At 40.2% G+C, this 26,307-nt stretch overlaps 1 protein-coding gene across 1 annotated transcript in view; it reads left to right on the top strand.

The window, feature by feature from the left end:
- GCN1 (GCN1 activator of EIF2AK4) overlaps positions 1 to 21,596 on the top strand; it is a 42,748-nt gene extending 21,152 nt beyond the window's left edge. Inside the window, exons 29-58 of the mRNA XM_084538699.1 lie at positions 296 to 423; positions 608 to 797; positions 1,219 to 1,289; positions 2,093 to 2,258; positions 3,270 to 3,464; positions 3,634 to 3,880; positions 4,551 to 4,672; positions 4,979 to 5,093; positions 5,849 to 6,028; positions 6,371 to 6,591; positions 7,320 to 7,388; positions 7,536 to 7,674; positions 7,784 to 7,980; positions 8,348 to 8,490; positions 9,245 to 9,362; positions 9,504 to 9,719; positions 10,045 to 10,209; positions 10,619 to 10,780; positions 11,222 to 11,314; positions 11,550 to 11,693; positions 12,702 to 12,971; positions 13,258 to 13,371; positions 13,898 to 14,128; positions 14,741 to 14,934; positions 15,476 to 15,590; positions 16,715 to 16,811; positions 17,693 to 17,841; positions 18,475 to 18,579; positions 20,034 to 20,252; positions 20,881 to 21,596. Of these exons, the coding sequence (XP_084394825.1) occupies positions 296 to 423; positions 608 to 797; positions 1,219 to 1,289; positions 2,093 to 2,258; positions 3,270 to 3,464; positions 3,634 to 3,880; positions 4,551 to 4,672; positions 4,979 to 5,093; positions 5,849 to 6,028; positions 6,371 to 6,591; positions 7,320 to 7,388; positions 7,536 to 7,674; positions 7,784 to 7,980; positions 8,348 to 8,490; positions 9,245 to 9,362; positions 9,504 to 9,719; positions 10,045 to 10,209; positions 10,619 to 10,780; positions 11,222 to 11,314; positions 11,550 to 11,693; positions 12,702 to 12,971; positions 13,258 to 13,371; positions 13,898 to 14,128; positions 14,741 to 14,934; positions 15,476 to 15,590; positions 16,715 to 16,811; positions 17,693 to 17,841; positions 18,475 to 18,579; positions 20,034 to 20,252; positions 20,881 to 21,006 (4,701 nt within the window). The 3' untranslated portion in view covers positions 21,007 to 21,596. The remainder of the gene's footprint in view (positions 1 to 295; positions 424 to 607; positions 798 to 1,218; positions 1,290 to 2,092; positions 2,259 to 3,269; positions 3,465 to 3,633; positions 3,881 to 4,550; positions 4,673 to 4,978; positions 5,094 to 5,848; positions 6,029 to 6,370; positions 6,592 to 7,319; positions 7,389 to 7,535; positions 7,675 to 7,783; positions 7,981 to 8,347; positions 8,491 to 9,244; positions 9,363 to 9,503; positions 9,720 to 10,044; positions 10,210 to 10,618; positions 10,781 to 11,221; positions 11,315 to 11,549; positions 11,694 to 12,701; positions 12,972 to 13,257; positions 13,372 to 13,897; positions 14,129 to 14,740; positions 14,935 to 15,475; positions 15,591 to 16,714; positions 16,812 to 17,692; positions 17,842 to 18,474; positions 18,580 to 20,033; positions 20,253 to 20,880) is intronic.
- Positions 21,597 to 26,307: the final 4,711 nt, after the last annotated feature.

Raw genomic sequence — 26,307 nt, forward strand, 5'->3', positions numbered from 1 at the left:
TGGAAAGCTTCAGGCTTAGTCACTTCAAAGAAGATAAAACCAAAAAAACTGAGGGTGCTTTTTTTTTTTCTTTGCCATCAAACAAATTTCTGCTAAGTTCTCCTGAGCTAGTTTCTCTGTTCTTAGGAACAGAAAAGACTGTACTCACCAGAGCACAACCTAGTGCTGCACAAGTGTGCATGAATTTTGACATTTCCAATTACTGAGAGCTTGACTTTGCAAAAGTTTCAAGTGTTTTAAAGTATCTGTTTCTAAAATCAGATCTTTGCACTGATTCTCCTGTAAATTAATTCAGGGACTGATGGAGCTACAAATGGTTCTACCAACCCCAGACAGTGATGAAAAGAACGGACTGAATCTGTTGCGTCGCCTTTGGGTAGTAAAGTTTGATGTGGAAGATGAAATACAGAAGTTGGCAGAGAGGTGAGAGTTCTTCCTAGCTGAATGGATTGTAAGGGGGTCTTTCGATTGCTCACCTTGTGAAGCTTTATAGGCAGGGGCTTTGTCTCCTGCAGGCAGAGGGCAGGTTTGGGTCAGCCTTATATTGCACATAGCTGTGGCTTCTCTACCTGAAGGGTGATCCGTTGCCTCTGTGTGTGTGCTGCAGGTTGTGGGAGTCCATGGGTCTGGAGCTGCAGCCTGACCTCTGTTCTCTGCTGATTAAAGATGTCATCTATCATGAAGAGGCAGTGCGACAAGCAGGTGCTGAAGCTCTTTCCAGAGCTGTAGCTCAGTATCAAAACCAGGCAGCAGAGGTTATGAATAAACTTACAGAGATTTACCAGGAGAAGCTCTATGTAAGTACTTTTGTCCCAAAGGCTTGACAGGCCCAAGCTTCTGATGTATTTTCTATTTTTTAAAAGACCATTTTTCCCTTTGTTGGCTCTGAGGATATGCATGAAGTTTACTGTTGCTGTTTGAGCTTATCACAGATTTTAATGTATTGGTCCTCAAGTTAACAGCGAGTAATGGCACCATTCATTGCACAGGTGAATGATATGGCTTAGGTGATACAGGAAGACTGTGGCAGAGTAGGGACTAGAATTAATTTTTTTTGGTCCTAAACTAGCACTCCGCTTGTTTTTTATTATGCTCTTCTGCTAATGGTATCATACCTCTCTGCAGTGTTTTAAAAATGGCATTGCAGGTATGCCTGACAGTGTTCTCTGTGCTTGTGTCCTTGGAAAAGGCATTCTGATGAAATTTCCCTCCTTGCAGAGGCCACCTCCAGTTTTGGATGCTTTGGGACGAGTGATATCTGAATCACCACCTGACCAGTGGGAAGCAAGGTACAGTTATCTTCACTTTTATCTCCTCACTTCCTGTGCATCCAAATGCAGTGTTCCAGGTTTTTATTTATACATCCAGGCAGTTTTCTATGCTTATATTTCTGTAAGGGAATGTTCAAGGACAAAATACACATTATATTGACTTGCTGATTTCATGGTTCCTTCTTGTTAAGAATATTTGTGCCCCTCAAGCAGGCTGGGCACTCCAAATTGGGATGCTCTCACTTCCATCCAAATACTTGGTGCTATCTTCTCTATGCCCCTCTGTTAAGAACAGGATCTTTCCTTATCAGTCTCTGAATCTTATCTTACTGGATTCCCACCTCTGTATGGGCAAGTGATTATTGCAAGAGAAGCAGGCAGCAGTGCTAGCCCTAATGAACTGAAAAAATTCCCGTTTGCAGACTTACTTTTTGTCTACTTGCATGCCCTATGCAGGTCTAATTGGAGATCTTGTTTGCTCTCTTAGGATCATTTGTTTAGTGCTGAGGTGCTGATGTACAGCTGCTGTATTTCAGCAGTAGATGAAGTGATCCTGATGTCTGTGTGTTGGCCCAAGTATCTGTAACGCTTAATCAGCATAACAGGCATTATTTGGCTGAAGGATTGTTGTTCTTTTGGGAACCTTAGCATGGGGTTATGTAATGAAATGCACTTAGCTTGGACGCTCTGAAGCTCTCTGATTTCATAGTCTTTCTTTATCTCTTCATTTCTTTAATGTACTGTTGATAGCAGATATGTTTGAGACCTCAAGCAAATGCTGTCAAAAGTCACTAAGCTCACCCAGCTCACTGTCTTTACAGGTGTGGCATAGCGTTGGCCCTTAACAAGCTCTCACAGCATCTGGACAGTTCTCAGGTGAAGCCGCTCTTTCAGTTTTTTGTACCGGATGCCCTGAACGATCGCAGTCCTGAAGTCAGGAAGTGCATGCTAGATGCAGCTCTTTCAACACTCAACACTCATGGCAAAGTAAGTCTGAATGCTTCTCTCTCTAGCACTGGGAACAGGTGGGATGAAAATGTAGATACTGTGTTGAAGCCCACTGATTTGTTTATTTTTATTAGATGGTGGTGTTGCTTGTAACAGCTTATGTTTTAATATAGTAGTTTTTTTTTTTTTTTATCAGTGATGTTCTGTTAGCGACTAGTGTTGGCTATGACCATGATTCTATCATTGCTATAAAAAAAAGAAATAGCCCCGAATTAACTGGAGTTAAAATGGTATACAACTAGAGCAATAAAAGTAAAGTCATACCACCAATCTTCTAATTCTGGGAAGGTGATATCTGTTTTAGTCCTGATGGGAAGCAAAACTTGAAAACTTTCTGATTGTTGGCTTAATTAAACTTTATAACAACTGAAATTATCCCGAACTAAGGATCATCACCTTCCTGACAAAGTTATGTTAGATGAGAGAGGTTTAGGGGATGTAAATTGCTCAGCTCCTTTTTTCCTCGTGTGTCAGTCACCTCCTCTGGACAGTCCTCTATATTCCTGTTAAGCTCGGTGTTCCTGCTCTGTTATCGCTCTTGTGTCTTGCAACTGCCTTTATAGTTTCTCTTGACAGGTGATGACAGTCAGAGTATTTTCATTATATTGTCTTCCCTTCTGTTTCTTAGAAAAGCAGTGTGAAGTTTGCTTTATCTTCCTGTTCTTTCTTTGCAAATGGAGCAAGCAAAAGGGCAGGCACTTAACGTTTAAGCTAGCAGCCTTGCCTGGTAACTTGCACTGCTTCTGGCAGAACATTGTGCTGACAGCTTTGGAGATCTAATTTTTAAGGACTAACTTCTCTCTAGCAGGAAATATTTGTTGCCTGTCAGGATGGCACAAGGTTTTATGTGATGTGGCATATTAAATGAACTGTAAATACTGTCTGATTGTTCGGTTTGTTGGCTCAGAGAAGAACAAACAAGTCCACTGAGCATAGCAAATCTCATTCTGAGTGGACTCTAGTGGCAAGTTCTGTGGTTTTGTTTTTCAGGACAATGTTAACTCTCTCTTGCCAGTGTTTGAAGAATTCCTGAAAAATGCTCCTAATGATGCCAGTTATGATGCTGTCAGGCAGAGTGTGGTCATTCTGATGGGTTCACTGGCAAAACATCTGGACAAGAGTGACCCTAAAGTTAAACCAATTGTTGGCAAACTGATAGCAGCCTTGTCCACACCATCTCAGCAGGTGGGTGCCTTCCAGGAGGAGTCCCCATTCAGAGGCAGGTTAACACTGATGTCAGAGAGATGAAAAATAGCTCTGGTGACAGACAGCTCTCATCGTGGGTGCAATCTAGGGGAAAGTTATGTCAGAGATCAGTATTTTGTGATCTGACAGCTGGTGGATTGTTTTACAGGTTCAGGAGTCAGTGGCGAGCTGTTTGCCACCACTGGTGCCTGCAATTAAGGAGGACGCAGGAGGAATGATACAGAAGCTGATGCAGTTGCTTTTAGAATCAGATAAGTATGCTGAGCGCAAAGGTGCAGCTTACGGGCTGGCAGGCCTGGTGAAGGGCCTTGGCATCCTTTCTCTCAAGCAGCAGGAGATGATGACCACGCTGACCGATGCTATCCAGGACAAGAAGAACTTCCGTCGGCGTGAGGGTGAGGAACTTTTCCTTCTGAAAGGGTTTTCCTTCTAAATACTTCCTTTATCTTCTATCTACTACTGCTGTGGTCATATTGAATGATACCTTGTGCTTTTCTTTACATTTATTTTACGAAAGTTTGCAGCGTAGGAAATGAAGGCTGTCTGTTATGAAGCCACTAATTGTGTACAGCGTCCTAAAACTGGTCTGTTTGCATTGTGGTGGGAGAAGGTTATCTGGTCCTAGACAGTATGTTTGTACTCCTGCCTCCTGTTTTCAAAGGCCGGTGTTGTTGCTAGGTGGGCTTCTGCCTCTTGAGGCAGTACATACTCAGCTGGTCTAGAGTGGCTTTCAGAACCTAGTTTTTCCTTGTGATGCTGGATGTTTCCTGTCCTTATTTCTGTTTACTGAAGCTAAGAGTCAGGACTGTTACATGGGTTTAATGCTACTGAGCCTCTTGCTGTCCTTTCTGAGACCACAGATCTCCACCACAGTGCTTGCCAGAAGTGCAAGAAAGCAAGAGATTTTCAGGCTGAGATTTGTGGGCTTTTGGAGGAATTCTACAGATATCTGGCAAATTATATTTGCTCTTTCCATTCCCTTTAAATGAAGTTATATTTTCACCTTTGTGTTTATTTTTCCCCTTTATGTTTATTTTCCTCTGACTATCCTTTATGTTTATTTAGGGGCTCTGTTTGCCTTTGAGATGCTCTGCAGCATGCTTGGAAAGCTCTTTGAGCCGTACGTGGTTCATGTGCTACCTCACTTGCTGCTTTGTTTTGGAGATGGGAACCAGTATGTGCGAGAGGTAAGAGGCCTCAAATTTCTCACAACATGCAGTGTTAGGAGAAAACAGAAACGGAATGGGTATGAATACTGTTTATAGTTAGGCAGATTGAGAAGGTGACACATGCCTGGAGATGCCACTAATATAACTTGATCTTCTTAAGAATTGAAAGCATCTTATTTCAATGGCCATTAACTGGGAGCTACTTGGCTAGCTGCGTTGTTGAACTTAGACACAATTTTACTTGAAGGCTTTGTTCCCATTGAGTCGTTGAGTGAAGAAGGAAAAAACATGTGACACCTTGTAAATGTTCTCTTCTCCTTGGAGGCTGCAGATGACTGTGCCAAAGCAGTGATGAGCAACTTGAGTACTCATGGGGTGAAGCTGGTTTTGCCATCGCTTCTTGCAGCCCTGGAAGAGGAATCTTGGAGAACCAAAGCTGGTATGGACCAATATCTGACTGACACGAGTGAGAGTAACTCATATGTTTGCTGTTGTTCCCCTTGCTTATTCCTGCATCCTTACACCCCTAAGGATATAGGAATAAGCACCTAATAATAAGTACCTAAATAAGTACCAATAAATAACTAAAGGGGGCTACAGGAAGGCTGGGGAGGGACTGTCAGCGAGAGTAGTGACAGGGCAAGGGGAAATGGCTTTATACTAAAGGAGTATAGATTTAGATTAGATATTAGGAAGAAATTCTCTACTGAGAGGGTGGCGAAGCACTGGAACAGGTTGCCCAGAGAAGCTGTGGATGCCCCATCCCTGAAAGTGTTTGAGGCCAGGTTGTTGAATAGGACTTTGAGCAATTTGGTCTAGTGGGAGGTGTCCCTGCCCATGGTTGGAGTTAGATAATCTTCAAGGTCCCTTCCAATCCAAACCATTTTATGATACCTGAGCAAATTCTCCTGGAAGATGCAAGGGATGCTTTTTATTCCTCATCTCTCCAGTAGTAGTCCAGAAGCTAGATGTTTCCTTTCCCACCCCCCCTGTCATGCCCTTCCTTTCCCTGGTACTAAACAAAACAAAAATAGTTTTTGTCTTTTAAAGTGCATAGAGTGGCTTAGTGCATTTCAGCCATTCTGTGTGTTCTCTGCTAAGACCACTTGTAGATTTGAGTTTGAGGTGAATCTTCTCTTATTTCTTCTTTTGCATTTTTTTTTCTTTCTTTCTTTTTGTGTTCTTCATGCACAGGGTCAGTGGAACTGCTGGGAGCCATGGCATACTGTGCTCCCAAACAGCTCTCTTCCTGCTTGCCCAATATCGTGCCAAAACTTACTGAAGTGCTCACAGACTCTCATGTGAAGGTGCAGAATGCAGGTCAGCAAGCTCTCAGGCAGATTGGGTCTGTCATCAGGAATCCAGAGATCCTTGGTAAGAACTGTCTGCATCTCTAGTGCTGAACAATGACCTCGGTTTATAACAGCAATGTTTGTGTTCACTGCATTTAGGATTAAATGTGAACTTCTATAGAAATGAAGCTACTTCTGTAGCTGTATAACATGAAAGCTTCACAACAGCTGTCTGCTTCAGGGCTTTTTGTGAATACTCCTTTCTGTTTTGTCAGCTAATGTTGTTAGGATTTTCTCTGTTCTATGCTTCTGAATGCTTTAAGAGGATGTAAAGCATCCTGTGAGAGAACACCAGCTCACCCTGGCATGTGCTTTTGTTTTATGTACAAATAAAGTCTTTTCTCTCCTTTTTAAAAATATTCAGCAATTGCTCCAGTTCTGTTGGATGCTCTCACTGACCCTTCCAGGAAGACTCAGAAGTGTCTGCAGACTCTGCTGGATACCAAATTTGTCCATTTCATTGACGCTCCATCGTTAGCTCTTATTATGCCAATTGTTCAGAGAGCTTTTCAAGATCGTTCCACAGACACGAGGAAAATGGCTGCGCAGATTATTGGGAACATGTACTCCCTGACTGATCAGAAGGTATGGTACTGAAGAAGCTTTCTAACTGTATGCTGTATTTACTGTGTAGAAGCTAAGGGAGAAAGCACTGGGGATAATTTATTTGGTTTGGGAATTTTGTTATTAAGGTAAACAATATTAGAACCCAGGCAGCTTTAATTAAATGTATGTAAATGAACAGGCAGTGGCTATAAAGGCAGTGAAAATTCTCAGGAGCTTGAGACTGTTAGCTCTGCACTTGCCTCATCTAGGTATTATCAGATTTATCTCTGCAAGAGAAGTCTTTTAATTTTTACCGTATATAAAATGCCTTAACAAATAAACAAGCAAAACTACTACCAGTGAAACACAGATCAGTGGCTTACAGATGGATCCTGGGGTTGTCTGAAAAGTATTTGTACAACCTCGCTGTAAGCTAAAGAGCTGTGTTTAATTTTTGTGCTGATAATCTCTATATTTAAACCTTGTGTAAATGTTAAGAGTGTTGGCTTTTCCTTAGATACAAAGTGGTAAGTTATGAGTGAGCATCAAAAAGGTTTTGAGTGGTTTGCACGGAACTGGTGGTCTGTGTTCTGCTTAGAGAACAATCCAGTGTGCTCATTTGCAGGGTTTTAAAAGGAACTGATTGAACTCTTGAGATGTTAAGGATGATTGCTAATAATAAGGGGCTGAACTGCCCTTTGCATAAAGATGATTTAAGTTTTTCTCATTTTGAATCTAGTACTTAATCTTTGGGCTCTTTGTTTCAGGATCTGGCTCCTTACCTACCCAGTGTGACTCCTGGACTGAAGGCATCTCTGCTGGACCCTGTACCTGAGGTAAGTCTTTTTGTACAAATACTGTTTCAGAGCATTATGTTAAATGTTATCATCATCTTCTGTAGATCTGTAATCAGGCTGACACATCTCTGTCTTAGTAACTTTGACAGGGTATCTTACAAATCTCTTGTTTCTGTTGTCTGTTAGGTGCGTACAGTGTCTGCAAAAGCACTGGGAGCCATGGTGAAGGGCATGGGAGAATCATGCTTTGAGGATTTGTTGCCATGGCTGATGGAGACACTGACATACGAGCAGAGCTCAGTGGACCGATCTGGTGCTGCTCAAGGTGAGGACAGCTGTGTATGAATACTGAGCTCAGGCTTTCTCCTACTGAATCAGATTAGCTTTGTTGTTTCTGACATTTATCAGCTCTGTTACTTGCTTTTTTTCTCCAGGTCTGGCTGAAGTTATGGCTGGTTTGGGGGTGGAGAAGCTGGAGAAACTTATGCCAGAGATTGTAGCTACTGCCAGTAAAGTGGATATTGCTCCACACGTGCGCGATGGTTATATCATGATGTTCAACTACCTGCCAATTACCTTTGGAGACAAGTTCATTCCCTATGTTGGTCCCATCATACCTTGTATCCTTAAGGTATGTAGCAGAGACCTAAAGAGTTTTATTTGTTAGCAGATTAAAAAATAAAAAAACCTCCAGAGTATATTAAGCATCATTTCCAGTAATTGTGAGACAGGTAGATATTTGTTCAGCATTGCTGGACTATAAAAATACATAAATGAATTTAATTTATAAATGATTTATTCTTCAAGTTATTTGCTTGCTGTCTTTTGTAGTCACTAGTAATTTCTTGAAATCACCTTTGACCATTGACAACTCTATGGTCCATCTACTTTTCATGGCTGAGAGAAAACATCTTTTTGTTTTCCTTCTTGGTTTTGTATATTGTGGTGGAAAAGGAAAACAAAAACCAGCTTTCACAGACACTTTTCTCTCTGTGCAGGCACTAGCAGATGAGAATGAGTTTGTGAGAGACACTGCCCTGCGCGCTGGCCAAAGAATCATAAGTATGTATGCTGAGACTGCCATCGCACTTCTCCTGCCACAGCTTGAGGATGGCCTGTTTGATGATTTGTGGAGGATAAGGTAGGTTATATCTTACCCACAGACTTTCCATGCTTAGAAAACTGGTGTGATTAAGACTTTGTTGCTTCTCAAGCAAATTCAGAGACCTCCTATGAAGCAAAAGCAAATGTCTCTTGTTGCTTGTTGATTATGATGCCTTATAGCACCGAGCCTGAGAAGCCCTGCCAGTCATGGATCAGGTTTCCTGGTACCTCCAAAGCATTCCTACTAGATTATTAATTCTGATAGTGACTCTGAAAAGCACTTCCAAGGTAGCTGATGTGGCAATATTTAGTCGCAAACATATTGTTTCTCATTTTTCAAAGTGCTGAGTAAGGTATTGTTCACTTGTGTATGGAAATGTGCAGTGGAGCACTCACAGCTAATAGCAGTTGCTCAAAAATTAGTTGTACTAAGAGGTTTGTGTCAGCTGAGTGCTGATGGTTGCCTTTATCACAGGAGAATGTCTTTTGGATTGGCACAGATACTGGCAACGTCTTCTTCCTTTTCAGAATCCACACAATTCCCTGATACATTGCTTTGATACAGGAACTTTCTTGTCCAGTCTGGCTTGAAATTCATTCCTTCCCCTTCTTTCTAGCATGCTTATTCACAGTCATGTAGGCAGAACGATCTTATGTATCAGCCCGTACAGCATTTCATTGCTGACCTAACTCTTTGCCTTGCATTTTGTTCATGTCTCTATTTGATGTATTTGGACAGGGACTGCCTGATTACCCTGTTTTGTAACACTTGACTATCTTTCTGTTGCCAGGTTTAGCTCAGTTCAGCTCCTTGGAGATCTTTTATTCCATATCTCGGGAGTCACTGGAAAAATGACCACAGAAACTGCCTCAGAGGATGACAATTTTGGAACAGCCCAATCAAACAAGGTAAAGCTGTTCCTGCCTGTTGTGCTTTTTTAAAAATCAGCTTGGAAAGCCTGCTGGAAAGATGTATCGAATAAGCATGTATCTTGTTCTTTTTGTAAGCTTCGGGAATGGATAATAAAATTTTATGCTGTTTCTTTTCAGGCTATTATTAATGCTCTTGGTGTGGAGAGGAGGAACAGGGTGCTGGCTGGGCTGTACATGGGCCGCTCTGACACCCAGCTCGTAGTGCGTCAAGCCTCCTTACATGTCTGGAAGATTGTAGTCTCAAACACTCCTCGCACACTGCGTGAAATTTTGCCAACCCTCTTTGGGCTTCTGCTGAAATTCTTAGCCAGTACTTGCGCAGATAAGCGAACGGTGAGAAACTGAGTAATGCGGTCCCGTTACTGCAGACCTTATAAACTAATCCATGAAGAACACGGGAGAATTCTTTTATGAATCACTCTAAAACTATAATGAATTTAATTGGGCTGAGAGTGAGTATGAGTTCTCTCTTTACTGAAGGCAACTGTGATGACAGTAAAACTATTTTTCTACGACTACTTGTTACAGTGTTGTTTCCATTGCTACTACTCTTTCTATACTGTGAATGGTAATTTATAGTCAAAAGCTAACTTTCGCTTAAAATTCAGCTTAAGTTTTATAAAACAAGAAAACTAATTAAATAATTTTTGGGGAATAGGTTGCAGCACGGACATTGGGAGACCTTGTCCGGAAGTTAGGAGAGAAGATCCTTCCTGAAATCATTCCTATTCTGGAAGATGGACTGAGGTCAGACAAGAATGATGAAAGACAAGGAGTCTGCATTGGGCTGAGTGAGATAATGAAATCTACCAGCAGAGATGCGGTAAGTTAAATAAGGAAGGTGAAATTTGCCATTTCCTAGGTATTTGTTACAATGCCGGGGTTGCAGTTGAGACGCAAAAATACAATGACAGTATTGGACATCTTTTATGGACTAGATTCAGGACTTATGATTGATGAGTTGCTATTGAGGCAAATGTACACATTTGCATCTGTTGATATATTTAAGCCATTGCACAGTTTTGACTTTTATGAGCTATCATAATAAAAAAAAAATCACAAGGTATCCTTAGAGCATTGCAAATCTTTGATTAATCCTTATTTTCTTCCGGTATATTTCAAGCAAACAGAAAGTTAGTGTTCACTGTGTAAATTCCTGTTCTTAGCTATTCTACTGAGTTGCGCATGTCCATTGTGCTTTAGCTATTCTGTAATTTTATCTTTGTTTTCAGGTACTGGTTTTCTCCGAGTCCCTAGTTCCTACCGTGAGAAAAGCTCTGTGTGACCCTCTGGAAGAAGTCAGAGAGGCCGCGGCTAAAACATTTGAACAATTGCACTCAACAATTGGACATCAAGCTCTTGAGGATATCCTGCCATTTTTGTTGAAGCAGCTGGTAAGCATTACTCAGCGTTAGTCAACAACTTAATGATGTTGTGGGACAAGTTTTGAATGACTAGCTTAAAGGAGAGAGAAGCTTGGATTGGCAGACCCTTCCAGGGAGTGGCATCTCTACACTGTCTCCTCCTTGTCATGCTAGCCATCAGCAGGGCAAGTCTTGTGGCTAAAGCACAAGCCTGAGAATTGCTGCATCTGGCTCTGCTAGGGAATTGCCATTGTCACCTCCATAAATTGGCCACTGTGCCTGATATGTCACATCAGAAAAATGTGACATAAGGGCTTTTTTAGGTTTTAGTTATATAAGAGCATTTTTAGACAGAAGGACCTGTGTAAGTACTGGTTATATGATCAAGTGGTGAACAGTCACTTGAAACAAGGTTTAGCTTGGTGTGTCACAAATCATGTCTCAGGTTTGTAATGTTCTCTCTCCCTGTAGGATAATGAAGAGACATCTGACTTTGCTGTGGATGGTCTTAAACAAGTCATGGCTGTCAAGAGCCGGGTGGTGTTGCCTTATTTGGTGCCAAAGGTACAACTGGAAACAAACTTCAGAGCTATGTTCTTACTCTATTTTCTGCCAGATTTCTTTGGACTGATGACAAAATATTTTGAAGTCTTCTTCCAATTTTATGCTCAAAACATTGTCACTGCAGTTGTGATGCAGTCATACTTAAAACTTTCTCCTGTTATAGATGACTTAAAATTCATTCCTTCTGAAGAAACTTCTTACTCATTTTTTATTTTTTATTTATTTATTTTTCTAGCTGACTACTCCCCCCGTGAATACCCGTGTGCTAGCTTTCCTCTCATCAGTAGCAGGGGATGCTCTGACAAGGCACTTGAGTGTCATCCTGCCTGCTATGATGTCTGCACTGAAAGAGAAGCTGGGGACTAGTGAAGAGCAACTGGCAAGTACCACGGTTCAGTTCTGTGTTATGACTGGTTGCCTGAAGATAGTGCTTTGGGTTTATTTCTCAGCACAGAACCTGTGTTCTCTAGATTCACAGATTGCATATTCCATCCACTAGCTTCTTCAGGCTGAATTTTCTTGCCTGGTGGCATATTGAAAGTTGAAAAACATATGCTTTCCAAATCCATTTGTATCCGTATGAAAGTCTCTTTGGCCTGCAACAAGATGCAATTCTCAGTTTACTTATTCTTGGAGAGCTGCCAGAGTGTCTAGTTAGCTTTATTTATTATTGGTATAGAAGACTGAGAGATTAAAGGGCTGGAAGGAGAAAATCTTCTATTTTGCACGCAGCACTCCTTCTTAACTGCTTTCAGAAACATCTGTTATTTGGACTCCAGAGAACATCCTGGAGCTGTGACTGAATATAGACATGTACACAAGTTGGTGAATTGGGAATGTTGGTGATAAAGTCCTCTTTTCTGCCTGCTGAAGATGCCCTTTCACTCAGCTTCTAGACGTGCTTGTAATTAGTATTATGATGCAAAGCCGCAACTTTTTTTTTTTTTTTTTTATTTAGGTAGTTTATCTGACAAGACCCATGGTGTCTGGGGGTAAATAAGACCAGGCAGACTGAGCTACTCTAATTTTTGGAAGTTAGCCCTTCTGCAGCTGCAGAGCTATCTGTGCAACAGTTCAGGTCACTTGTTAAATGCTGAGAGTTGATTATATACCTGTCTTTGGTCCAGGACTGGTGACCCATTTATAGCTTTTTTTAACCCTAAAATTTGTCACTAAATATAAGGACTGAAATATGAGTGGGAAATCGGTTTTGAATTGAGCTTTTAATGGCAGTGTGACCAGCTATTCCATAAGAAAAGATCAGCAAGTGGGATATATTGTAGTATTTATCTAAGAGATAATGCTTTGGATAACACGGGCAAACCTGGTGCTAAATCTGGCTTTATTCTATTTGAGAGTTAATGTAAAGTTAATTTGGACTCTTTAGGAGATGGCAAACTGCCAGTCTGTAATCCTGTCCGTGGAAGATGATGTTGGACAGAGAATTATAACTGAAGATTTGCTAGAAGCTACCCGCAGCCCTGAGGTGGGAATGAGACAAGCAGCAGCTGTCATTCTGAATATCTACTGCTCCAAGACAAAAGCAGACTATACTGGGCACCTCAAGAACCTGGTTTCAGGCTTGATACGACTATTTAATGATACCAATCCTGTAGTTTTGAATGAAAGCTGGGATGCACTTAATTCCATCACCAAGGTAAGATGCAACTTAAAAAGGTTATGGTGGTAATGGCTGGCAAGGAGAAAGCGGGGATAGAGCTGCTAAAATACTGCCTGAATTGAACCTTTTGTTTTGTCTGTAAACGGCATTTACATTTGCAAATACTGCAAAGATTTGAGAGTTACAGGCTGAGCCTGACATCAGCATTATGAGTGAAGGAAGAGGAAGGAAACAGCTGCCTTCTCTTGACACACCTGAGAATTCAGAAAGAAAAGCTGGTCGTGATGTTACCTCATCTTTGTCTTACCCCTTTCTCCTGCAGAAATTAGATGCTGGGAACCAGCTTGCCCTCATTGAGGACTTACACAGGGACATCCGGGTTGTAGGGAACGAGGCCAAAGGAGAGCATGTGCCAGGATTCTGCATTCCTAAGAAGGTAAAGGATCAGAATGAGCACGTCATGCAAAGTTGGAGTCGTCACAGCCATCATGTCCCACCCTTTGGGGGTTTTGATTGATATGATGTTACAGCTATTAGAAATACTGAAAAAAATCCAAATCCACATGTTGGAGACTTTTTGTAGGCTATTCCTGCTCTTGAATTACCTTGCAGGCAACTCCTTTTGTAACAAGATTTTTGACAATTCTGTTATGCATGTAAGTCATGACTGCTGGCTGCTTCTTGTGGAGGTGTAATGCTGGACTTGTGTGCCAAATTTCTCTGGTTTAAAAATTCTCTCATCCACCAGCACTTTCCTCATAGCAACTGGCTTAGCAAGGCGTAGATGCATGAAATCAAGCTGAATAAAAGTAGCTCTGTAAATGTGGAAGCAGGCAGCTGAAGGTCAACAGGAAATTGAGAGAAACTCTCCAAGCTTGTTCATCTGGTGTATAACAGAAGCAAAAATAAGACATTTTTTGCATCGTAGCTTCTAAGCTTTTTTTATCTAATTGTCATGACAGGGAGTGACTTCTATACTCCTGGTGCTGCGGGAAGGTGTTCTAACTGGCAATCCAGAGCAAAAGGAGGAAGCAGCAAAGGCCTTAGGGCTAGTTATTAAGCTGACTTCTGCTGAAGCTCTTAAACCATCTGTGGTAAGCATTACTGGACCACTCATTCGGATCTTGGGAGATCGGTTCAGCTGGAATGTCAAGGTGGCTCTGCTTGAAACATTAAGCCTTCTTTTAGCCAAGGTAAGATTCAAAGTAATTGACTGGTTTGTGAACATATACCGTGATAACCTTCCTAAAATCTGTTGCTCTTCATTTAAATATAGTTAGGATACCTGATGGTGTAGATCTGATATTTAAGAATGGCACTGCAACTGGCCTACCGAAAAAAAAGTGCCCTATTTTTGAATCACTGGGCCTCTTAGAAATATCGCTAAATGCTGTTCCCACTTTCACTTGATTAAAAACTACCGTGTAATTAATTTTTCTCATGCATTCTCCCCATTTTGTGAAATGTTAAGTTCAAAGATTATAATCTCATCTATTTGAACTGAGCTGAGCTTTTATTCAGTGCTTTCCACAGAAGAGAATATTCATGATGGTGTAGAAATCTTTTAACATTTTCCTTGTATTTCAGTCTACAGAAAGAAAGGTTAGGTTTGAAATGAATAAACACTGCATGGTAAAGCATTGTTTGTGTTCTTCCTGTTTTAGTGGCGTGGTAGATCTGAGTAAGGGCTATTTGCTACTGCGATAACTGATTGCTATACAAGTCGTGCTGTTAACAGGTCTCGATTTATAGCTACTGTTTCAGACTTGTCTGCATCACTTTTCCTTCTTTCATCTCTGGTGTAGGTTGAGATTGCCCTGAAACCATTTTTGCCTCAGTTGCAAACAACCTTCACCAAAGCTCTGCAAGACTCCAACCGTGCTGTTCGGCTCAAAGCTGCCGATGCTCTCGGCAAACTCATTGTTATCCACGTAAAAGTGGATCCTCTCTTTACTGAGCTATTGAATGGAATTCGTTCCAGTGATGACTCTGCCATCAGGTAAGGTGGAGATGGTACCTCAAACTTCGCTGGGCTAGAATGGCAGAGTTACTGTAGCTATTTGAGTAGAATTTCTTCCCTCCCTTAGTTCTGAGAGTAAGATTTACTCACTATTAATCAAGAGTTGTAAAACCAAGGACGTGGATGATAGGGACTTTCTGGGTCAAAAGCTAAGCCCTGGTGTGTGACTTCAGGGAGGTGTTACTTGGCATCTGCTCAGTTCTTCTCCCTCCTGAATCACAGAATGTTAGGGATTGGAAGGGACCTACACATACAGATCCCTAACAAACTGATTTCCTGATTTATTTCTTTAAAATCTTTGAATAGTCAGAAGTTATTTATGTTGTAAGAGACAGACACAAACATGGAAATATTCTCTAGCATGCAGCTCTTATCAGTGGAAGGAACATCAGTCTCCTAAACGGCAAAGTGTGTTAATCTAATTACTGTGTGAGAAATTCTTAGGGCTGTCCAGAGCTCAGTTTATTCTTTAGGGTGAGGGAAGAGGCAATCTCTGACTGTACGTTGTTATCACTTCTAGGGACACGATGCTGCAAGCTCTGCGGTTTGTGACACGAGGAGCTGGTGCAAAAGTAGATGCTGCAATTAGGAAGAATATCAGCACGCTGCTTCTGGGGATGCTGGGACATGATGAGGTATTGCTTCAGACAGCTGCAAAGGATCCCTGTTATGGACAGTCTTACTTTTAAACTTGCCATCTGAACTTCCTAACAAAATTATTTTCTAAAATACCTTCTGGGGAAAGAAACTTACATAAAGAAGCATTTTAGTTGGGCATTGCTCACTAAACTGAATGCAGTCTGTAAAATCAGTCTTGTTGGAACCTTAACTGAGAGCCAGGTGCAAGAATTGGAGATCTCTAGCCAGTTACTTTTAACTCTGAAAACCTGTGAGTTTAATGTTTCCTTAGCAACCGTCTATGTGGGTTTGACCTGCAGTTCCTCACCGACGTGCTTAAGAAAGATCTGAAGTCAGGATTTGCTTTTTATCGCAGAAAAAACCTGCAGTACCTTCGGTGCATGCACGTACATGTGTCTGTAGGCTCTGAGGTGGGGGTTGTCATTTACTGTGAGGAATTTCTTTGCTAATGATATATTTTTCTCCAATAGATAAGTAATACTAAGTTTAATATAGGGTTTTCTATATATGACAGCAACAGTATCATATGTGAGATTAAAATAAATAATCTTAGTAATTTTTTTTTGTTTGTTTTAATGCAGACATACAACTGTTGTCATGCTAGAAACAAAACCAGAAAAAATCCCACTGGATTTGATGTTTGAGGGTGGAGAATAGCAGTGATATTATAGTTGCATAAGCAAGCCGAACCTACAAAAGTCTGGAAGCTTTACATTCAAAGTAGTATGAGTTTATTACAGAGATAAGCTTATCTAGAGATGGCTAGAAGTAATGCTTATTTTCTAGACTATGAATCAAAATGTAAGTGTTAACATATCTTTTGAAACACTCACTTTCATTTTATGACTTGTTAACAAGTCAGAATTTATATGAGACCTCTAATTATTCAATCTTTGCTGGCTTTTCTTTGACTGTGGAAGAGGCTTTAAATTCCATTCCATACAAGAAAACTCATGAAGTGACACACAGGTAGTACTAGGAGTGAAAGGGTGCCTACTAGTATGTTTTCCCCCTTCTCCTATTATTTCATATCATCTTCTGTCACTTGCTCTTCTTGCTACTGATCAGTGATGCGCATTGTGTCCCACCAGCATTACTCTTTCCCTCCTTCCCTCATTAGGATGCCACCCGCATGGCCTCAGCTGGCTGCTTGGCAGAACTGTGTGCATTTCTGTCGGAAGAGGAGCTCAGTACTGTTCTCCAGCAACACTTACTGGGTAGGTGAAGTTACCGTGACCACCAGAACCAAACCTGAAAAGCAGGGGAAGATACTTTCTTAGCCAGTGGTTTGGGAAAACTTTATGACTAAGTGATTTAGGTTCCTCCTTCTTATCTTAAACATGAATCTTCAGATTTCCTTGTACTTTTCTTTGCTCTTGGCAGTTCATGTGTACACTCTGGTACACTGCTGTAATTTAGGTTTACCTGTATTTTTTCTGGTTTCGTTTTCAGGTGAGTTGATGAAAGTACCAGCATGGCCAAGTAATTGCTTAGTGCTGACGCAGAGGATGGGAGGTGACAGGATGTTGAGGAAGGGTGGAGGGAGGGCTGTCCCACCTTAGTTGATGACACTGTGATCTTAGATTGGCTTATGCTTATTGTAGACCAAATCTGGTGGCTTCAGATGCTTTTGGAAAATTAACCTTTCACTTAGACAAATGCATGAATTTTGTGAGAAACTGTAGGTTGGAAGTGCAATGGTACTCTATGGAATTATAAAAAAGGAAATATGTTACCTGGTTTCAGATTACTTTTGACACCAATAAAATTGTAAAGCTTATGTAATTCCAAAGGCAAGTTGCTTCATGCACTAAGTGATGTGGGCCTGGCTACATGTGACTTGGAAGACCATCAGAAATAGCCAGGTTCAGCAATGCAGAGTCATTTCTTTGTGTCAGGTTTCCATATCTGCCCATAGGGTGTTCCCATCTGATAGTGGTGCTGTGGTTTAGCACAGTGTATATGGCTCTTTGGGAGGAGTGGAGAAAGGAAGATGCTGCTTTAGATGTTGTTAATTTTATCTAAGGGAGTTGACAAACTGACAAATACTTTCTCAGATGTAGCATTTTTAGAGGTATTTTTTTTCTGTCATTTCTAGCGGATGTCTCTGGAATTGACTGGATGGTGAGACATGGACGAAGCCTGGCTCTCTCAGTGGCTGTAAATGTTGCTCCTTACAGGCTGTGTTCCCCCAAATACTACAACAGTGTTCAGGAGATGATCCTCAGCAATGCCACCGCTGATAGGGTAAGCACTACCTGAGGGTGGGCAAGTTCTGTTCAAGTGCTTGTGGGAGTAGTTTTAAAAGGTGCACAAGTCCATTGTAATACCAAAAAAAAAATGGAACAAAAAATTCCCAAGTGCAGTCTGAATGTTCTCCCTTGACTAGATGCAGTTTTAGAGTGAAATGACATGACTGTTCTGATTCTTTGAGTTCTGGTCTCTGTGGAGATGAAGATTAAATAATCTTCAGACGCGGAGCAACTTTCACTGGGGGTAAATTACACTTCTGCTGTCCTATTATAGTTCTCATTCACAGGCCAGGTTTACAAGTGCAAATATTTCAATTTAGGAGGAAGATTTTAAAAATAAGGTTGCACGAATAACTTAGCGTTGAGAACCTGTGGGCCATGTGCGATCTGCCACCACATTCCATGTAGCTCACAGCCACATCATGATTTTTATCATACTTATCCAATAACATTACATTGTTTTTGTGAGTTGCACGCTACCATTCTTTTAAAGATCCTTTTAGCCTTTTGCAAAAGCTCACCAGTCTGTGGGCCTACAACTAGTACAGGCTCTGTAGAGTCTGTAACTATGGGCCTAGTTATGGGGGCTGTTGAACTCTACTCATCAGTTTCTGTTTGTATGTCGAAGATACCCATTGCAGTTAGTGGCATTAGAGGGATGGGCTTTCTTATGAAGTACCACATGGAAGAAGGGGGGAACCTGCCTCCAAAACTTTCCAACCTCTTTATTAAGGTAAGACCGTTTATGCTACCTGGTATTGTTTTCCTGGGATCTTAACTAGTGTCATATGATCTTTCTTTCAGCTAATTCATAGGTGGTTTTCTTTACAAAATATCTGTATTGTAATATAGCATTAAAGCTGAAACCTCAGCTCCCTTATTTTGGGAAGCTCTAAATCCCTTGATGCTTGGAAATCTAGGTAAGTCGTTTTTTGTAGCAAAGCACAGACAGAATACCTTTACTAGCCTACTTTGTAGCTGCAAACACAATACCACCATCTCTGTTGTAATATGGAAATTTGACTTTTGTTCTGTGTTCATTGTGATTTTTTTTCCTTTGCAATAACAAACAGCTGGCAGAGATGGAAAACTGTAGCGGGGGAGTTATCTGTTTGTTTTTTAAGGTTGCTAATGGATTTTGTTAGAAAGGTGCCAAATACCAACTCCTTTCCTCCCTGGTTTTGCTGCAGTATTTTTCAACTTTTTTTTTTTTTTTTTTTTGAATGGAGTAGCTCCTAGAGCCTGGAAGAAAAGTGAATATTGAAGTCAATGCTTTTTTCCAATTCATATCTATTTAAATAATCTACCTCAGAATTCCTTTTTCTGTTGTTCTGGTTTATTTTTTTCCCCATGAAAGTAGAAGGAATCTGATTTTGAACGTTAGAACCTCAGGATCCTTTTTAATGTCTTAGAAAAGGTGAGGGAAGACAGAGTGAGATGTAATGCTGGAGCAGGTGACCTGCTGCTTTTTATTTTGTCTGTTATCTTTATTGTAAATAAAAATGCGTTATATTTTCAGGTTTTACATTTCAGTCTGTCAAACATGCAGGTTGACATGGAGGCTATAATTCTTCAAAGCAATCTTTTTGTTTGAAATTCTACATCCATACATTAATTTGTATCATAGTATTATGTTAAAATATAAGTATCACAATTGTCACAATACCTTTATCATGGCATTAATAGTTGATGTGTAAATGTTAGCTTTCATGTTCTAATATGTTGAGATTAAATCAAAAGTAAGCATCTCTCAATTTTTTATTTTAAAATGAAATATCCTATTGAAATGTACCTTAAATGCTAATCAGAGATTGAGTGGGCTGTTGCTGCTAATCAAGTGTATTTTACAGAGGTCCTAACACTGTCAGCTTTTGCTGCATTCAGTGGTCACTGTCATTTCCTGAGAATGCTGAAAGAGAAGCATGTGACCCTGCCAACAACCACATTTTTAGAAGCTTTCTTTTGAAAAAGTATCTTGTTTTCAAGGTTTAATCTTCTCTTACTGTATATGTAAGTTTAGTAAAACTTGTTTATAACTAACATGTTTCTCTCTTGTGTATCTGTGAGTTGAAGACTGCTTGTTTTTCTTGTTGTAGCTTAACATACTTGAATTAGAAAAAAGTTAAACGTGCTTTAAATGCCTGTCCTTGGTATATCTGAATTTAAGACCATCTTTGTCTCATTCAGTGTCTCCAGAACTCATCCAGTGATATAAAGTTAGTTGCGGAGAAGATGATCTGGTGGGCAAATAAAAGCCATCTTCCCGCACTGGATCCTCAGACAATAAAACCAATTCTCAAAGCACTTCTGGACAACACAAAAGATAAAAACACGAGCGTAAGAGCCTACAGCGACCAAGCCATTGTTAACCTTCTGAAGATGAGAGCGGGTGAACAAGTACTTGAGGTATGAGACAGAAGAAAACGTAACCACCGGTAGCGGGCTCTGTCACGTGGCTCTGCCTTTGGTTGTTTTAAGTGTTGGGTCTGGAGTCTCAGAAGGTGCTGGCAGTCTCTTTATGGAATAGATGGAGTGGGATGTTCCTTATTTGCATTTAAGCCTTCATCACTATTCTCATGCTAAGCTTTGAAGAAATATGCAAATTACCTGATGCTGTACAATCATACCATGCAGTATTGAGAAGATCAAGGTATTTAATGAACCCTTAATGTTTACAACAGTAGACTTGCTTTCAAAATGCCTGAAGCCTTACAGTGCTGTAGTTACCTCAGCTAGAACTGGTAGTTTATTGCTGTTGTCACTTGTATAATCCTATTGCAGTATTAGTGGTGCTAGAGAGAGTATTTTTAGGATGGATGGAATGAATACCCCTTTGCTACATCCATATCCAGACCTCTTTTCAAAGTCCTAGTTGGTTTTGGATAGTTCTCATGTTTGGAATTATAAAACCAGATGAAAGCTTTGGGCATATTTGAAAAATTGTAGACAAATATGCCTTGTGAGGCACTGAAATTTGTTATTTTGAATGGTGTATCCTAAGGAATTGGTAATTGGTGTTGTCTTCCTTCCACAGTCGGTTTCCAAGATTCTGGATACTGCCAGCTTGGAGCTTCTCAACGAAAGCTGCAGGCGATCCCTTAAGAAGCTGGCTGGCCAGGCTGACTCTGACGAACAGATAGATGACACTATACTGACGTGATAATAAAGCTCAAAAAGACAAGAAAACACTGAACCAACCGCTGCATCAGCATTTCAACTCAAAACACCTATTTTAAATGTTTTCATTTTTGAAAATGTTAATTCTGATGGGATTTCATGAAAAGGACTCCCAGAGAGTATTTTAGTATCGAATATACCAGAATAGCCTTAATTAGACCCACATTAGCTGAAAATTGAAAATTTGGTCCCCTTTTTGAAACAGATAATGCGCAAGAAACAGATATACTAATCAATACTGGTAAATTATGGCCAATTGTGAGGTGTGGCTAGAGCACATCAGGCTTAAACTCTGGTGATACCTATTTTTTTTTCCAGGATCTCTGCAAAAACTCCAGTATTCAAAGTACTGTTGGTCTTTTCCAGAGACCCTGTGAAGCTGGAATAGAACTCAGTGAAATTTCAATCGTATTGTTTTTGTGTACTGCTAACTTGCTGCTTGTGACGGTTCTGAAGACTGAAAATCCCTGTAAAACACAGTATTTAAAACAGCCTTAGAAATCACAGATACAAAAGGGGAATTAAATGCAGTCTGTTTAAAGAAGGAACATTTAATAAAGGCTTTGACTTTGATCCTTCTGGTGTAAACTGTTCTTTTTAGACATTCATTTGTCAACAAACTAATACTGTGATTTACTTTTTGGACCTGCTTTTTCTAGGGCGTACGGTTTGTAGAGTGGGTAGTGCTACAATCTATAAAAACCCTTTTGCAAAACTGAGGAGGCTAGGGTTTAAAACCAAGCCAGAAGTGACATTTAATGAAATTTGTAATTGCTCCTGTTCATTTCCAAAGTATTTTTGACTACATCCAGCTTTTTGTTATTTGACTTGTGAAAAGTCCTCTATTTTTGTCTTCAAAGGCTTTGAAAGATACTTGGCACTTCCAACACACAGATTTTTTTGTCAATGAGTTGTACTGCCCCAAGAAAGCAGTGTTTTACTTTACCTGGCCAACTATGCACTTGTGTGGTTTCTTTTTTTCTTTTTTTTTTTTTTTTAAATTAACTAACACCTTTAATGCCACTTGATGTAAATAGTGAAAAATTGTGTTGCAAAATGCCAATTTTTAGAGGGAAAATTTGTTTTGCCTTCTATGCAGAGTAGTAGTTAAGCAAGCTGTATCTGTTTAAGGAACCTACAGAGCAGATGGTTGCACCTCAGAAGCTAGAGCATCAAAATCTGTACTTTCAAAGCGGGGGGATTCAACTCTGGATGGCTCAAACCATGATGATGGGAGAATACAATACTACACATCATAAAATTTGAGAGCATAAAATGTAACCACAAGGGATCACACCTTCCACTAGAACTGATTTGCTGATTGCTGTGGCAATAGCAGCAAACCTAAAAACATTTAATCTTCACCACGCTAATTCCTGAAATAGCAAGATACAGTCTTGAGTAGGTATTTGGGAGTTCTGTGCTTTGTTCTGGTCAAAAGCCTGTCAAAAAGCTCCTGATGTTCTGTCAGCTCCCAAGCCTGTGGTATAGGCTCCTGGCAAGCAAGTGATTTGCTGCAGAAGCCAGGCGGAACTATTGGAAGTGACTTGGGAAAGTCAGCTGCTTTACCGCTCATCTAAAATAGGCTCAGCTCCGACTGAACCATTCCTAATTGATTTCCATATAATTGTTCTTCTACAGCATCATACGCTGGTGATTCTATAACTCATCTATGCCATCTATTTCATTAGAAGCACTTTCAGACTGTCAGAGCTTACCTCATGTCTACCAAAGCCTTCCTTGCTGCTACTGGAGTCTGTTACTGCCTGGTCCATTCCCGCAGGCATTGAGAACAGTTAATTTGTGCAACAGCCACATCGTCCCTGCAGTGTTCTCTTTCCTGGATGAAACAAGGATGGATCTATTAAGTTTCCATGTAGATCATGTTTTCTAAACCTATCCTGTTGCCCTTCATATTTGTTCCATTCTGACTTGTAGTTGTCTCGTGGTGTCCACTGCTGGACCAAGTCTTCTAGTGGAGACTATTACTTTGCAAGTCCTACGTAAGACACAGCTGTCTATCCCAACATGAGGTTTGGCTCCTTTTTATTTTATGTCAACAAGTCTGCTGTTAAAAACATGTACAGTTTGTGATCAACTATGAATCCAGGCTTCAAAATTGCTCTTTAGCTATTTATGTTAAACATTGTATTCATGCAGTTGATTACATCTACAAAATTCCACTAGTTTCCTGTTGGTCTTACTGAACTTCCAGACTACTTATTTCATAACGTTTATCTGCATTTTTGAAGGTGGTTTTGAGTTCTGTATTTGCCTTCCAAAATACTTGCAAAGCTCTTCTGCTTTTTATTATCTAATGATTAAAAAAATGTATTCTCTATCCCTTCATCCAGATAATTAATGAAAGTAATAAGCAGAACCAGTCATGGGATAATTCACTGTAGGAAGCTACTTGCCTGCATGCTGTTTGACAGTGAGCTATGAGTAACTACACTGAGCAGAAAACTTCCAAGTATTGGTGGATATCCCTTGGAGTAGCTCAATGTAGTTTATATGTCATTGCTTATAAAACTGTCGTGAGCAATCGAAAGACTTCCACCTAAATGTTACGGTAGTTTTAGGCATCACAAGCTTTATATATTGCTCCTCTCTCACATCCAACTCCTGTATTTTAGGTGGGAATAATTTGTTTTAGTATACTTCAAAGAATTAACTGGTCAGTAGTACCACAGTGTATCTTTCTTCCTCCTCTAAAGAAAAATACTGTGTTTACTAATTTCCAGGTTCCTAAATATCAAAGCTGGTCTACAAGATCGTAAGGATGAGTGGTAATAGAATAGTACATCTGTTTTGTTTTGTTTTGTTTTTAATTTACTTTCCTTTAAATCTTGAACTCCATTCTTGCAATGAATGGATCATAATCAGAGTGAAAACTCAACTAAAAATGCTCTTAAGGATGTGGCAGTCTCAGTGTGTTGTGATTAATTTCACCTATAATGAATGAACTGTGTTTTGGGATAACAGGAACAGCAGTTAAACCATGCAATGCAAAAACTACTGTGCACCGAAGCAGATTTAAACAGACTTTTATACTATTCAAAAACTACTAGATAGGTGGCAAACAGCACAGTGTTTGTACTGAAATTGCTTATTTCACTAATGTAGACAGGAAAGAGGAAAAAATTGCAAGTTTTTCTAAAGAACAGCAGTTTGAGCTTTCAATCACAGACAGCTTGGCTTACCTCTTTTCTCTAGGATTCAAACTGATGCTCCACTTAAATGCGCAAAGGAAAATTACAGTTAATAGAAGGCTTTTTTATTAATTTATTAATTTTAGACAATTGCAATTTTGTTGTTGAATTAAGGGTATTTTGAAGATTTGTATTTTGACTTTGTATAATGTGAAGTGGAAAAACTCATTCGTCTTGCCAAATAGCAGCTATGTCTACACTCAGTTTAGTTGTTTCCGAGAGGGAGGAGTGAAAGGTAGGAGCTCACTTGCACTTACGGAGAATATGCTGATTTTTCAATTATAGCGAAACACTGAATTTGGATTTTGATAGCTACTTTTCACTAAACTATTTATGCACTGCAATATAATACATCAGAGATAAAATACCCATAATTTTTGCCACAACATGAGATCTGATAAATTGGTTGTGCCAACTTGGAGACTAAGGAATTAATTTTTTTCTCATTTCAAATGTCTTGAAAATACCAGTTGTCAGTGTAAGATAATTTTTTTCCTACAACTGACTGTAATAACATCTTTGAACTGTCAAGCAGCTGTCTCTGAGTGACAGCTGAATTGTGTGTATTTCAAGAAGATCACAAAATAATTTGAGCTATATTTAAACTTACAAGGTGTTAAAAATTTCAATGGAAAAGAGATAAATGTGAAAACAATATATATATATATATATTTTTTTTTGAGTCACACAGTTGCGTATGGTTCATTTTATTTGGCAATGTGACCTCATCTTACACTTTTCACATGAGGTTTCATGAGCTTAAAAATAAAGATAATGGGAGCACTGTATTTTTGGGGTTGAGCTAGTGGTTTGTATGATGGATTCGAGGGATCTCCCTGCAATGGTGCAGCCCCCTTGGGCATCCTGGCACTTGGGGCACACGTTGGGTTATACGACGGGCTGCCCAAGTGCTGTACTGCAGCAGATGAAATGCAGGGGTGTTGCTTTAGCACTGGGCTAGGTTTGGGCTAGCTGCAGACCCATTTCCAGCAGGGTTTCTGTGAACATGGGCCTGCAGAATGACACCCCTTCATGTCTGGTAGTGCTCCAGCCTCCTTCCTGCTCCTCAGTTAGCTACATCATACCTCTGAGGATCGCAGTGAATGAGCTACAGAGCATGGTGTTTAAATGCATGAACTGCAGAGATCGTGGTGTAGGAATGTGAGATGGAGGTCATCCAAGTGGATTTCTGGACAAGAAGAGTGTGATAGGGGTGAGCTTTCGAAGGATAGAACATATTTTGAAGGTTAAGCTTAGGGTAGGTTTGTAACTAAACACACAGGCATTAGTTGTGTTTTTGATCAGAAGTGTTTAAAAGGTGCAATTTTATATGCTAGAGATCTTCACTCTAGACATGCTATTTTAGCCATTCTGTGTTGGTTTGTTTCCAGATATTTCTAATGAGTTCCATAAGAATAACAAAAATGTAACAGTGGAACCATGCCACAGTATCCTAGAAGAAATAGGAAATAACTCTAGAACTGGTTAGAGACATCTGCCTTAAAAATATTCTTATTTCTCCTAAACAACCTTATTGTGTAAAACTAAAGAAAAGGATCTACAGCTTTTGAGCTAACGTTAAGGGAGAAAGCAATACCACTACCAAATGCCTGTCATTTTCTAAGAAACATTCACATCTTGCAGTGTAATTTTGGCTGGAAGGCACCACTGGGGTTCAGCGAGTCCAGCTGAACAGTCAGATAGAGCAGGTTGCTCAGGGCAGCGTGCAGGCAGGCAGGACACCACCACCTCTCTGGGCAACCTGTTCTGGTGCCTGAACAGCCTCCAAACGCTCGCTGACATGGGCTGCAGTGGTGCTGTTTCACTGATTTCTATCTTTCACTTGTGCCTTGGTGCTACCAAAAAGATCCTCTATGTAGGTGCATCCTAAGTATCTTTAGAACTACTATTTATATTGCAGCTAGCAAAAACATTATGGACTGACATATTCAGGTTAATTGTCCCTGATTTCTGTGCCATCCTCGCGTTGCCTATCTGTAGGCTCAGCTGCTGGTAGAGGTCTGTGCGCTTCAGAGCCAAGACAGCTCTCCCCACTTGAAAAATTGAAGTGC

The sequence above is a fragment of the Aythya ferina genome, assembly GCF_964211825.1.
Source record: "Aythya ferina genome assembly, chromosome: 17".
NCBI lineage: Eukaryota > Metazoa > Chordata > Aves > Anseriformes > Anatidae > Aythya > Aythya ferina.